This window comes from Theropithecus gelada, chromosome 15, assembly GCF_003255815.1.
Source record: "Theropithecus gelada isolate Dixy chromosome 15, Tgel_1.0, whole genome shotgun sequence".
Classification (NCBI taxonomy): Eukaryota; Metazoa; Chordata; class Mammalia; order Primates; family Cercopithecidae; genus Theropithecus; species Theropithecus gelada.
Window position 1 is genome coordinate 99,019,600 of NC_037683.1, and position 15,044 is coordinate 99,034,643.

The window sequence follows — 15,044 nt, forward strand, 5'->3', positions numbered from 1 at the left end:
CAACTCTTTCTTCCTTTACCCCAGCCTCCTATTGAAATACATGGCTTTCCAGTCAAAACAACAAATATTCTAGGTACTCTCAGGGACTATCACCTCAAACTTACTGCCATTCAACACTTACCAAAGACTTGGCACGGAAAGGAATAATTTATGCAGGACTGTCTGGAAAATATACAGCCTATTCAGTCCATACTGAAAAAAATATGTGATACGTGGCCACCAGCAAAATTGTACGTTGTTAGGTTTTCAACCAAGAGCAACACTACAAGAAATAATTTAGTAAATCTCATTGCTATATTTATTGTAAGAACATTATGGGAAATGTTCATCACATAACAGTATGCTCTGAGGTTCCATATTATTATCTGTATCTGCTAGAAAGAAGATTCAAGAGCATCTTCTTTACAGAGAGTATAACATATATATGTGATCAGTACATATATATGATCAACAGGATAGGCTCATGATATAGACCAGGGTTTGGCTCTTGGCTCTGCCATTTACCAGCAGCATAACTCAACAACCTTGAGCTTCAACCTACTCTTCTGTAAAATAAGAGAAATAAGAGCACCTTCCTCATAGAGCTGTTATAGTATTAAATGGCACACTTTATATGCATATATACACTGCATATAAAATGTTTGTTACTGAATTGTGTGTCTGGCCCACAAAATGCCTTCAATAAAAGCTATCTGCTGTTTTTGCTCCTATCAATACTCCTTCTAGTACTGCCTCAATTCCAGAAGTACCTGTGTTTTCCAAGCCATTCTGAACTTCATATAAGAAATCTACGGTTTTGTTTTCCTTATTTTGCCTTTGCCACAATTCTTTATCTACTTTTTAATTTAAAATTTCTGAAAAGGTAATATGCTGGCATTACACAAAATCAAGTATGACATAAAAGCATAAAATGACAAGTCTCACTTATTAATACAACCCGTATCTTCCATCCACATAATCAGGGAACTACTTTTCTTCCAGATTTTACTTGATGAAAACATAAATGTAGATTGCTTTTCCCTCTCTCTGATACAAAATCTAAAGTGTCATAAAACAAGCACCTTGTTTATTTCATTTCATAATACACCTTACAGCTCTATCAGGGTACAGGCAGCTTTTTGTTCAACCAGTGCACATTATTCATAAAAAGGTTACACCATAATTTATTTAACTAGTCCCTGACAGATAGGCACTTGAGTTGTATCCAATCTCAAACCAATTCTGCAATGAAAAACTTTGGATGCCACTTCACACATACACAAACTATGTGTGCACACAGGCATGTGAGATTTGAGATAAACAGATCTCACAAATTCCCAGATGTGGGACTGACATGTCAACGGAAACATGCATGTTAATCTTGATAGAATCTGTCAGATCGTCCTCTACCAGTGGTATTCTCAACTGACATTCCCACCCTTAATGTACGAGAGAGGCTGTTTTTCCATAACCTCATCAATAGAATGTGATGTTCAATTAGATTTTAGCCAATTTGATATGTGGAAAATGATATCTCAGTACATCTTAATTTACATTTCTCTCATTTGGAGTGAAGTTAATCATGCTTTTGTGCTTGTCACTGTTTCCTTTCCCTTATTTTTCATTTTATTTTCATAAGCGTAAATTTTTAATACCTTGAATGTTTTTTAAAACAGGCAATACATATTATATAAAATTATAATAAATTTATAATAAAACTTTTTTTAAAATACAGTTTTGGTTTTTTTTGTTTTTGGTTTTTTTGCCGGGCACAGTGGCTCACACCTGTAATCCCAGCACTATGGGAGGCCGAAGTGGGTGGATCACAAGGGTGGGAGATCGAGACCATCCTGACTAACACGGTGAAACCCCATCTCTACTAAAAATACAAAAAATTAGCTGGACGTGATGGCACGCGCCTGTAATCCCAGCTACTCAGGAGGCTGAGGCAAGAGAATCACTTGAACTGGGAGGCAAAGGTTGCAGTGAGCCAAGATCGTGCTACTGCACTCCAGCCTGGGCGACAGAGCAAGACCCTGTCTCAATGATATATGAAAAAACAATGGAAAGAAAATAAATCAAAATGTTAATAATGGTTATCTCTGCAGGATGGGACAAAAAGTGATTTCTTCTTACTCTCTAATGTTACGGACTATAAAAGCAGGAAAAAATGCTAAGCATACTTTAAAATAAGAGATGAATTTAATTTTAAATCCAACTTAAACCAAAAATATAGGCTTAAGTAATCATCAGTATGTGTTCACAATACAATTTTTTAAATGTTAGTGTGCTACGTACATTGAGATATGAATCTTACTTATAATGGACTGTTTCTCTTCCATTTGGAGGTAAAGAGATTTCTAACCAAGTTTTATTCATTTTATACTGAACTTTCTTTAAAACAGTGATTGCACATAAGAAAACTGTACAGTAGAAATTCAAAATAACAATCAGGATATTTTCACTGAAATAATTTAAAGGAGTCTAATGCTTCCTTTTCCTGAAAGTGATAAAACAGTAATTCTTCATTAATTTTGACATCATTCATTTACAATGCATTCAGGAAGGGACTGTGATAAGTTGGCAAATAATTCACAAAATGTCATCATTTGCTCAAAAACAAGATGCAGAAGACTAGACAAATAAGCAAACAAGAATTACCATCCTCAACGTATTTTTTAAAATAAGCATTTCTGAGTACTTTGGAAATACCTTTGACCTAAACTATATTTGACATTTTATCACAAATATAGAACCATAAAGCCTTCAGAGTGGCTACAGGGGTCAGCAAACTTCTCCTACAAAGAGCCGGGTAGGCTTTGCAGGCCACATGGTCTCTGTCACAGCCATTCAACTCTGCAATGGTAGCACAAAAACAGTCATAGATAATGCATTAAAAAACAAGGCATGGCTGCATTCCAACAAAATGTTATTTGTGGACACAAATATGAATTTCATATCATTTTCATGTGCCACAAAGCTTTATTTTCCTCTCAATTGTTTTAACCATTTAAACATGTGAAAACCACTTTTAGCTCATGGGCTGCACATAACCAGGCAGATCTGGTAGATTTGGGATGGATTTGGCACACGGACCACAGTACGCCAACCGTAACCTAGGCGAATGACTACCAAACTTTTTTTACTATGACCAACAAGAAACACATTTTAAAGATCACAAGCCTACAAAAGAGAAACAGAGAGGTGAATCAAAAGAATTATGAAACAATACGTAGCTGTACTACATATGACACACTGTTGCGTTAATATGGGTTACTAATGAGCATCAATCCAAATCTGACAAACACTGATCTAATCTTTGCTTTTAAAAAGTTGAGAAAATTGGTATCTAGAGAAATAAAGTTATTTGCGTGCACACACATACACATACACACACACACACACACACACACAGAGTGGGAGAGTTAAGTCTAAAACTTGCTTTTCAGAGAGCATCCTGCCCTGCCCTGACAAGATGTCTCACCACGCATACGGTCTCACCCCTCTCATCAAGTCTAACCCAATTATCCAAGCATTTCCGCTATACACATATGTTCTTCCAGTCTCACATTAGTGTTACTTGGAGGAACAAATAATTTTGAAGAGTTTCCTACCCATTATTCAAAAATAATGGGTAAAAAGGTGAAAAGGGAGAGTGAAGGCTTTGGAATATGCACCTATTAAGATCCACACTGCACTGCTCACCATAACTCCCAAATAAACACTTGAAAAACTCAGTTGACCCCTGAACAATGCTGGTTTGAACTGCACAGGTCCACTTATTTCTGGATTTTCCTTCCCCTTTGCCCCTGCTGAGACAGTAAGACCTACCCATCCTCATCTTCCTGCTCCTCAGCCAGTTACTTAACAGGAAGATGACAAGGATGAAGACCTCTGTGGTGATCCATCTCCACTTAATGATTAGTAAACATATTTTCTGTTCCTTATGATTTTCTTAATAACATTTTCTTTAACTTACTTTATTGTAAGAACACAGTATATAATACATATAACATACAAAGTAAGTGTGCACTGTTTACATTACTGGTAATGCTTCTGGCCAATAGTAAGCTATTAGTAGTAAAGTTTTGAGGGAATCAAAAGTTATACTTGAATTTTCGACTGCACAGCGGCTGCTGCCCTAACCTCTGCACTGTTCAAGGGTTGACTGTATTTGCAAAGAATATGTAAAATTAGGAGGGGAAAGGCAATAACTTTCAAATACCAAAGTAATGTTGTCTATTATACAATCTGTAATCATTTTTAAATAAAAACACTTTACTTTTTGTAGTAGTCATGGCTAAGGTGATTAACATTATTGGGGAAGTCCTATACAGCTAAGTAACATAAATAGAATCACATTGCTTTGTTGAAATATGAAATCTTCAGCCCCAATAATGCAATCATTCTCAGGACTACAACTTCGTAGTGAAATATGGTTATACTCCTGCTGCATGTCAACTATCTTAATACCCACAGAAATGCTGGCAAATATGGCATGAAAATGGAGGGACAAATATGATGAAAGGTGTTCTTTGAAACACAGGGTATACAAAGCAGTCAAACTTGGTAAGAGTCACCGCCAAACAATTATATGATGATGAGACTAGCAGACAAAGGTTTTAGATTGCTTCAGAATTTATGACTTATTTCTGCAGCAACAAATCAGAACACATCCCCATCAAGGTCATGAAAATCAATGGGAAAAAATCTCCATAGGGAAAGAAATCTTTGAAACTTCTGGAGAGACGTGGATCACTTGATTCTCAAAGGCGTTTTGGAGCCAGTCCTGCTTTTCTCATTGCAAATTTTCTAGGAGCAAATACAGGTAACAATGGAGTTGATTTTGTTTGGTGTTTTTTGTTTGTTTGTTTGTTTGTTTGTTTTGAGACGGAGTCTTGCTCTGTTGCCCAAGCTGGAGTGCAGTGGCGCGATCTCGGCTCACTGCAACCTCTGCCTCCCGGGTTCAAGTGAGTAGCTGGAACTATAGGTGCCCAAGTAGCTGGGACTACAGGCACATGCCACCACACCCGGCTAATTTTCTGTATTTTTAGTAGAGACAGGGTTTTACTGTGTTAGCCAGGATGGTCTCAATCTCCTGACCTCGTGATCCACCTGCCTCAGCCTCCCAAAGTGCTGGGATTACAAGCGTGAGCCACTGCGCCCAGCCAACAACAGAGTTTTAAATTTCCAGGTTTTTTTGTTTGTTTCCTTGAGCTCCATCTCCTTTGCACTTTAACTTGCACACCAACATATCTATGTCTAAAGTACCTGTACCAACTGTCATCCACCTTTTGATTTCTTATCATGCTACTTACCTCACACTATCAAAAATGTATCTTAAAGCTTTGTTTTGGACTCAGTAGTATATTACACTGTACACAGGCAGTACGAATGTCAGTTACTTCAGGAAAAAGTCCTACAGATGGCCTAATATATGGAAGAAGCTGGACTCTAATCTGTACATTTGCAGGACAATTCTGAGGTCCATGTTTCAGAAACAAGGTGAGAAAACTAATCATAAAAATTAAGACACAGAAGGTTGGAGAAGAGTCACAGTAACTCCCAATATGTATAAATTCCTCCATCATCAGGATAGGCTCAGTCAGGGAGAGAGAGGAAGTGAAGCTTGGAACCATGGATAGAACAGTATTACCTGAAAGGTCAAGCAAGCCTGGCAAGGACAAAACCCAGTATCAGAAATAGCGGCTCAAAGAGGACAGAGGTCACCAGAGCTGAGAGTGGTAGTCCTCAATCTGCATGCAGACATTCACAGAGATATGACAGCTAGTCAAAGCCATCATGCATTTACCTGCAATACATCTACACTTAATTAAAACATTAAGTTTCTTTACATATTGATATATACAATCAAGTAAACAGAGTTCAGCACTGGTTATCGAATGTTGCTCAGAAGCACTGCTTGGCAGGGATATATGTCCCTTGCTAACATAAACAGGTAAAATATCTAAATAAGTGTCTTGACCGATGAAAGCTTTCACAACATAAAGTCCAGGAGAGGAAATAAGAGGGTTCGTTGGTAGTTAAAATTAGGGCTGAGAATCAGAGGCTTATACAAAATTGTGCCTCTTTTCTAAAATCCTTCTTCCTTCTAACCTTACCTCAAATATTACAGGCTAGTAAGAGAAAATACTTTCAGTTTGAGGCAATTTAATAACAAAATTTGCTTTCAGGGCTTAAAGAGCACTTAAAATTCAGGAAGTGCCTTCTGTAGTCAAAATGACATCTTCGACTTTGGAGAGATAAAGAGCCTAAGAGTTGATGCCGAAAAGAAGAAATACCAAGTTGCTGCCTGACTCTGACCCACTCCAGGTGTGTCCTTCAGATTCTTCAAAAAGCAGATGCCAAGGCACAATGAGATATGCTCCTGTGGGCCTCTCCTAAGGGGAAACTTGGAAGAGAACCAGTGAGACAGAGTTCATCCTCAATCACTGTAATTGTTCTCAGGGTTACAACCCCTCATCTCTATCCCTCACAATCGATTTACTTACTTACTTACTTATTTATTTTATTTATTGAGACAGAGTCTTGCTCTGTCACCCAGGCTGGAGTACAGTGGCACGATCACAGCTCACTGCAGCCTCTGCCTCTTGGGTTCAAGCAATGCTCCTCCCTCAGCCTCCTGAATAGTTTGGACTACAGGTGTGTGCCACCACACCCGGCTAATTTATGTGTTTTTAGTAGAGACAGGGTTTCACCATATTGGCCAGACTGGTCTCAAACTCCTGACCTCAAGTGATCCACCCACCTTGGCCTCCCAAAGTGCTGGGATTAGAGGGGTCAGCCACCGCACCCAGGCCCCAGGATTTCTTTAAATCCCTCTCACCCTCAGCTATCACCTCTGCAGGTCTTGATAACTTATCTGATTAAGCAATCCAAACTCTCATTCCTAAGCAGTGTGGCCCCCTGGGAATCATTCTCACTCCAAGGTGGCTGTAATGTGTCCATTCACAGTTAAAATTGAGGAAGGGAGTAGGCAACAGGCTAATCACTGGATTGCCTGTGTTCCACACATAGTCAACCCATTGCCACTGTGTAAACATAACCCTATCTCCATTAGCTGATCTGGGTCAATCACTTGTGTCAAGATGGTATGTTTTTCCCCTCACCTGCTGGTCTTAGACACAAGGAGTCCAGAGTACCCCACTGGCAACCAAATCTTGTTACATTGTACCCTGTGGTAAGACTGAGCCCACTTTGGGAGCAAGGACTTCTAACCCTGCAGAGCCCAGAGGTGGAGGGACAGAAAACAAAAAGTCCCTGGGTGGATACTGGATGCTACACTAAATAGGGCCACTTCTGTTTCCACCTCCTGGTTCCCAGGCTTGTGTATTCTTTCTACGGAACTATGCAAACATTTCTAATTTAGTGTATGTACTGCATGCTGCAAGATGGCAACCCAACCATGCAGAGGATTTCCTGAGTTAGAGCTTTGCATGGGCCTTTTGAAGGCCACTGTAGCACTCCATGAGGCCAGCTGCCTCTGGATGGTGCCAACTGTAACATGGTAGATGCCCTGGCACAGACCCACTCCCATACATATTTCCCAGGGAAGTAAGTCCCCCATTCTTGATGCTATGATGTGTGGGATGACACACCTGTGAATCAAGGGGCCAACCAGTGGCACTAAACATACACTAAGTTGCCAAGTAAAAATAATGAATTATATAAGATGCTACAGGTAAAAAAAAAAATAAGATACAGTTATTTTCTCAAAGGAACTTATAGTCTAAAGAGAATCAAATACAGCAAGTTCTTCCTTGTTCATTACATACTACGCTTGTTACAAGGGTATACTATTTTTTTTCAGATACTGATATAAGCCATTATCATAAAATCTTCACCATAATCACCAAAACCAGTCCCGATGCAACAAAAAAGGTATTTTTATAGACAAATATTCACTCGTTGGCAATATTTAATATTATTTGTAATATCTAACCTTAGTAATATTTAATAACCTTAGTTACTGCTTTTATGAATCCCGTATTTTTATCTTATATATTTCCAATTAAAATTTCAAACTTCACAACAAAATAATACTGTCTATATTGCTTCATTTATAGTATATTTTTATTTTTTCAATTTTTAATTTTTGTTAGTACATAGTAGGTACACATATATATATATTTATGGGGTAAATGAGATATTTTGATACAGGCATACAATGCATAATAATCACATCAGGGTAAAAGGGGTATCCCTCACTTCAAGCATTTATCCTTTCTTCCAATTATACTCTTTTATTTTTTAAATGCACAATAAATTACTGTTGATTGTAGTTACCCTATTGTGATTTATAGCCTATTTTTAAATCATATACTTAAATCAAGTTCAAATGAAAAATCACTAAGTTAACAAATATTGCTAAGGTAATATTTATTCAAAGATTATTAAATAATCTGTTATTATATTTTGAGATTCAGTATTAACAGAAAATTTCTAAACTATCCAATGGTCAGGTTTATCATTCTGGCTTCATCTGAATAAGTAATAAGCTCAAGAAATAAAGTAAACCAACAAGGACAATTTCAAAACAATGCAAAATTTCCAAAGCAGAATTTAAAAATACAATAACTTATAGCTCACAGTAATTATCTTCCTAAATGCCCGAAGTAATTTTTTTAAGACTGCCTCATATCTTGACAATAGCCTCATTTAGAAGAGGGGAAAATATGCAACTCACCTCTGTACACCGTAAGGCCTTTCTAAAATAGGCTCTTTGAATGGAGGCGGAACGTGACCAAAATAATCGGGATAAGCCACCTCTGAATATTCCGGGACAGATTTTGTATTTTTCACAATCTCAATATAGAGGTCTGGGTCATGGAGTGTTGGTCCATCAGGTACTTCAACCGATGCTTGTTCTACTGATGAATTTGACTCGGTATCTTCATCATCTTCAGTTTCAACTCCAGTGCAGCAAAGCTTCCCTAGCTGAACTGTTCTTCCCTCAAACAGAACATTTCCACAAGTAGCCATGTGTGGACACGCTTTAGCACATGTAAGGACAGTAAGAGGAAGACTGCAGTCCTTCTTCACTTCTGCAGTAAAACCTGGGGCTGTTTGAGAAGGAATATTCTGCAATGTAATTCGGTCCAAGGCCTTTACAATATCATTGTTTAAACCATGGACTGATGAAATAGTTCTATTTTGATCACCTGGCTGCTGTTGTAATGTTCTATCATTATCTTTAGTATCTTCTTTTGCTAGATCCATAAAGGTAGACTTCTTTTCACCTTCATCTTCTTTAGAACATATGTTTTCCTTCATTACAACTTTTCTTAAATTGCCAGAATTCCCAGATGTTTCCTCTCCTGCCGTAGGAACAACAATAGGACCACGTACTTTTCCCTCAAATACAAAAGGCTTTGGTTCTTTGGAGATTAAATCATAGTCCTTTGAAAATAAAAAATATGTTTAATCTTTTAACTATAAATATTAAAACATATTAACAAAACTAATACATTCATGTTGTATATTGTTTCAGACATTTTTGAAAATTTTAAAGGTAGATAAAACAGGGTTTGTTTTCATTTCACTAAAAAGACAAAATTTTTAACCATAACAAATTCATAACACCTACTTTACTTTTTCTACTATAAAAATAATGCCTACATGTCACAGAAATGTGGGAAATCTTAGAATTCTAAGTAGAAAAACATAAAGACTCCAAAATCCTATTAGGGACAACAACTAAATTGTTATTCATTAATTCAATAACATTACAGTGTCTGTTTTGTGCAATATTCATGAAGTCTCTATTTTGTGCCAAGCCTTGTTTCAAGCACTTAAGACACTTAAAAAACAACTCTTCCCTTTTGTAGCTTACATCTTTATAGGGGTAGAAGAGAGGACTGTCAATACAACAAGTAATAAATACAATATATATATTTATATAGAGAACGTTAGAAGGGTAAAGCGCTACAGAAAAAAAAAAAAAGGAGGAGGGAGGGCAAGGCCGGGCCCGGTGGCTCACACCTGTAAGCCTAGCACTTTGGGAGGCTGAGGCAGGCGGATCACCTGAGATCGGGAGTTCAAGACCAGCCTGGCCAACATGGTAAAATCCCGTCTCTACTAAAAACACAAAAATTAGCCGAGCATGGTGGTGGACACCTGTAATCCCAGCTACTCAGGAGGCTGAGGCATGAGAATCGCTTGAACCCAGGAGGTGGAGGTTGCAGTGAGCCGAGATCATGTCACTGCACTCTAGCCTGAGTGACAAAGTGAGATTCTGTCTTAAAAAAAAAAAAAAAAAAAAGGAGGGCAGGACAGGCAGGACGTAATGTGGATTGGGAGTACCAAGAGAGCAGAGGTAAGTGGCAACTCTAAATGTCATTGGTTAGGGAGTCTCACGAGCAGATGAAATAGAAGCAAAGACTTTAAGAAGGTGAGGGTAACACAAAAGGGACCATTCCAGGCAGAGAGGACTACAGCACATAGTTTCCAGAGTGGAAGAATGCCTGAGGTGTTCAAAGAACAGCAAGGATGGGGTGGCTGGGAAAGAATGGACACGATGAATGCCAAGCGCTGGACAGCCTTACAGACTATAAGAATTTGGGTTTTTACTCTGAATGAGATTGGAAGCCATGACAGGGAAGAATGCCATGACATGAGATATTTTTGAAAGATAAGATCCTAGTGCAGGGTTTCTGAATGACAGCAGTCAACACTTTGGGCCAGATCATTATTTTTTCGATGATTTAAACAGATAAATAAGGTGCATATTTAAGTCATTTCCAAAATTTGGCTATTATACTGCAATAAAAATCTTTTTGCAAAGAGTTTTTGCTTTACTTATAATGATTTCCCAAGCACTGAAATAGAAGTGCAGAATCAGATATTATAATCAATTTTAATAATGCAAACTGACCAGAACACTAAACTCTCCAAAAACACTTGTATTAATGTATATTCCCGGTAACTATACATAAGAGTATCTCTTTCAACTGCTGTCTTCTTTGCCAACATTCGATACTATAGTTTTTAAAAAAACATTTTCTAACGTGGTAGATAAGAAATATTATCTTGCTGCTATTTTACTTTGCATTTCTTTGACTACTAGGAAGCAAACACTTTTATATACATCTGTTAATCAGCTGCAATTCTTAGGTAACTTTTTTGTTCCTGGATACAGGGTTTTCTTATTTTATGGTATAAATTTTCATGTTAAAAAATTTGTATACACATACATACACAAATCCTCCAGCTAACCCATTTTTTGAAAATTATTTTTCTGGATTTGCAATTGATCTTTTAATTTGGGTTAATTTCCTTATATACATCATGGAGTCAAAATGAATCTTTCATTGTGATTTATTCCTTGAATGTCCACTGTATACAAAGCAAGGATTCAAAGATGATTCACAGGACCCCCTGTACTATAGCTAAGCCAAGAAGACAGTGGAAGCACTAAGGAGGGAATAGGTAGTTCTGCATTAAAAGGGCTAAAGGGGTGGTAAGTCTGCATTAAAAAACACATTTTGTAGGAAACATGGTAGGCTAAGTATCCACCCCACAGAACCATTTACAATTGTTACATATATTAAAATATTTTAAGTATGTCATTAAGTGGATAAGAAAGCAAGGATAAAGGCAAAGTTTCGAATGAAGAAGGGATCCCTATGTGATAAGCTGAAGACTGAAGCTAGCTTTCACTTTGAAAACATGTGATAAACCAGGTGACCTTGGGTACGGATTTTCCCATCTCAAAGACGATGAAGGACAGGAGAAAAACCCTGAACTGGCATAAGGTAATTTTCCTCTCAAAAACATTAAACTCCAGAATGACATCTTCAATATATAGGTCCTAGAAATACTCCCACCACAAAAGGGGGGGAAAAAAAAAACATAAAAAGAAAAGCCAACTGTCTTAAATTTTAAACCATAGCTCTAACACAGTGAAAAGTATCACTATTCACAAACTGGTATTAAAAGTCGGCCATCAAATCACACGGATTCATAGCCTGAATTCACATCACCTTGGTGGTCCAAAAGCCCTTGAGGATTCAATCTATAATGGTGACTCTCAAAAGCAACAGCTTCTGGAGTTTCCACATACAAAATTATAAAGAAGGAAAGAATCCTAAACATACAATTCAGCAAGGTAGAAGGAAAAAGAACCAAAAGAAACATCAGATATTGAAAAAGACCTACAAGAATCTCAGACTAAGAAATGACCATATTTTGTATGTTCAAAGAAATAAAATATAGAAAACAAGAATTAAAGACTTATTAAATGCATTTTGTAAGCTTTTTTTTTTTTTTTTTTTTTTAGAGAGGGAATCTCACTCTGTCTCCAGGCTGGAATGCAGTGGTGCAATCTCGGCTCACCGCAACCTCCTACTCCCTGGTTCAAGCAATTTTCTCTGCCTTAGCCTCCCGAGTAGCTAGGATTACAGGTATGCACCACCACACCCAGCTACTTTTTGTATTTTTAGTAGAGATGGGGTTTCATCATATTGGCCATAGTCTCGATCTCCTGACCTCGTGATCTCAATTTCCTGACTTTCTGATCCACCCACCTCGGCCTCCCAAAGTGCCAGGATTATAGGCCTGAGCCACCGCGCTCAGCCCCTAGTAGACATTTCTAATGACAGATGAGACAAAGCCAAAAAGAGAATTAGTAAACTGGCAGATAGTTCTAATGAATAACCTGAAGGCAGCATAGAGAGGCAAAGAAAAGGAAAGCAGAAAAAAGAGGTTAAAAGACATGGAAGGGAGTAAAAAGGTCTACATTCAATTTGAATTGCAAAAGAGAGAGGGCGGAAACAAAATGCAGTACCTGAAGTAGAGAATGCAGTTTTTCCAAATCTTATGAGAAAACAACTCACAGAATCCAAATACAATAAATCCCAAACAGGATTTTAAAAAGAAAATCCGCACTTAGTCAACATTACTAGGAAACTGTAGCGTTAAAGCAAAAACAGTATATGTTAAAAGCCACCAAAAATAGTTTCTTGTAAAATAAAAACATACACTTACCATACATACCACCTATCAATTTCACTGATAGGTATTTACCCAAGAGAAATGAAAGCATATCTCCCCAAAAAGATTTTTGTTTGTTTGTTTGTTTTTGAGACAGAGTTTCGCTCTTGTTGCCCAGGCTGGAGTGCAGTGGCGCGATCTCAGCTCACTGCAACCTCCAGCTCCCGGGTTCAAGCAATTCTCCTGCCTCAGTCTCCCAAGTAGCTGGGATTACAGGTGCCTGCCACCATGCCCAGCTAATTTTTGGTTTTTCAGTAGAGACGGGGTTTCACCATGGTGGCGAGAATGGTCTTGAACTCCTAACCTCAGGTGATCCACCCGCTTCAGCCTCCCGAAGTGCTGGGATTACAGTTGTGAGCCACCACACCCAGCCACCCCAAAAAATTTTGTGCACAAAATGTTATCAACTTTACTCATATTAAAGTCCAATGAAGTCTAAAACTTCAGACATTCCAACACTCATCCACAAAGAAATTGTGGTATATTTCCACAATAAAATACTGCCAAGCAATTAAAGAAAGAACCACTGTCACGTGCAGTAACATGGATAAACCTCAAAAACACATGCTCAGCAAAAGAAGCCTGACCCTAAAAAGGAAACGCTGTATGATTCCATTTATAAGAAGTTCTAAAACAGTCAAGACTAGACACAGTGACAGACAGCAGATCAGCAGTCACCTGCACAGGAGAGAAAGAGACTTCAAGGGCCCCAAGGAGACTTTCTGGAATGACAAGAAATAATTCTGTCTCAATGGGTGGTAGTCACATAGGTGGATAAATTTGTCAAAACTCACTGAACTTAAGTGAAACTTACTGTATGTAAATTATAACTCAATAAAGTTGATTTTTAAAAAGTAGCCAGAGGAAGAGATTAATTTTAAGAATGTTTTAGGAATGTTTACAAAATAAAGAATGTTTACAAAATAAAGACACTTTCAGGGAGAGAGGGCAAGAGAGCATGTGCACAAGTGCATATCAAGTTCACGCCACTAAATGACAGGATCCCAACAGAAGGTCTGAGACACAAAAGGTAATGAAAATTTTTAAAGTGGTAAAAATGCGGGTAAGTCTACACTAAATGTTTTACATTTAGTAAAAAAAAGCAAAGCAGTAACAACAAGCGGGTGGTTGTTTTATTTTTATTTTTATTTTTTTTTGAGATGGAGTCTTGCTCTGTCGCCCAGGCTGGAGTGCAGTGGCCGGATCTCAGCTCACTGCAAGCTCTGCCTCCCGGGTTTATGCCATTCTCTTGCCTCAGCCTCCCAAGTAGCTGGGACTACAGGGGCCCACCACCGCGCCCAGCTAATTTTTTGTATTTTTTAGTAGAGACGGGGTTTCACCATGTTAGCCAGGATGGTCTCGATCTCCTGACCTTGTGATCCGCCCGTCTCGGCCTCCCAAAGTGCTGGGATTACAGGCTTGAGCCACCGCACCTGGCTCCAAGTGGGTTTTTTAAAAGCTAGAGTTAAGATACATAAAAAACCTATCTGACGTTACTGCTTTGCTTTTTACGTTTAGTAAAAAAAGTATATGTATATAAATATATACATATAAAAGTTGATTTGGGAAGTCACGGTAGTTAGAATACTCGAAGTTTCCATTTATCACTGTGGGAAAGAGGAAAGAAAGGTCCTGATTTACTTTAGACTTTGATAAAGATGTTGGAAAATCTAGAGTAACTAGAATTTTTGCTTATTTGTCAATAATCAAACTAATACTTTACATAGATACAGTTTATGTAAATTATACCTCAAAAAAGTTGATTAAAATAAAAAATAAAAAGACTATATGTACAGTTTTCAAACTAGTAATAGGTAAAGGTGGAGTGAGAGAAAGATAATCCAAATGAAGGCAAGAAAAAGAGATAAACATAAAGAGATAAAACTATTAAAAATAAGATTTCATAAATATAAATCCAAATACAGAAGTAATTACATGTAAATTATCTAAATGCTTCAGTTAAATGACAAAACTCAGATTTGGTATTTTTAAAATCCAACTATATGCTGTTCAAAAAATACACATCGAAGGATACTGAAAAGTTAAAAGTTAAT

The 15,044-nt window shown here is 37.6% G+C and overlaps 1 protein-coding gene across 1 annotated transcript in view; it reads right to left on the reverse strand.

Moving 5' to 3' along the window:
* The window catches only part of AGTPBP1 (ATP/GTP binding protein 1), a 199,417-nt gene that overhangs the window by 81,771 nt on the left and 102,602 nt on the right, over window positions 1-15,044 (reverse strand). Inside the window, 1 exon segment of the mRNA XM_025360322.1 lies at window positions 8,687-9,399. Coding sequence (XP_025216107.1) covers window positions 8,687-9,399 — 713 coding nt within the window.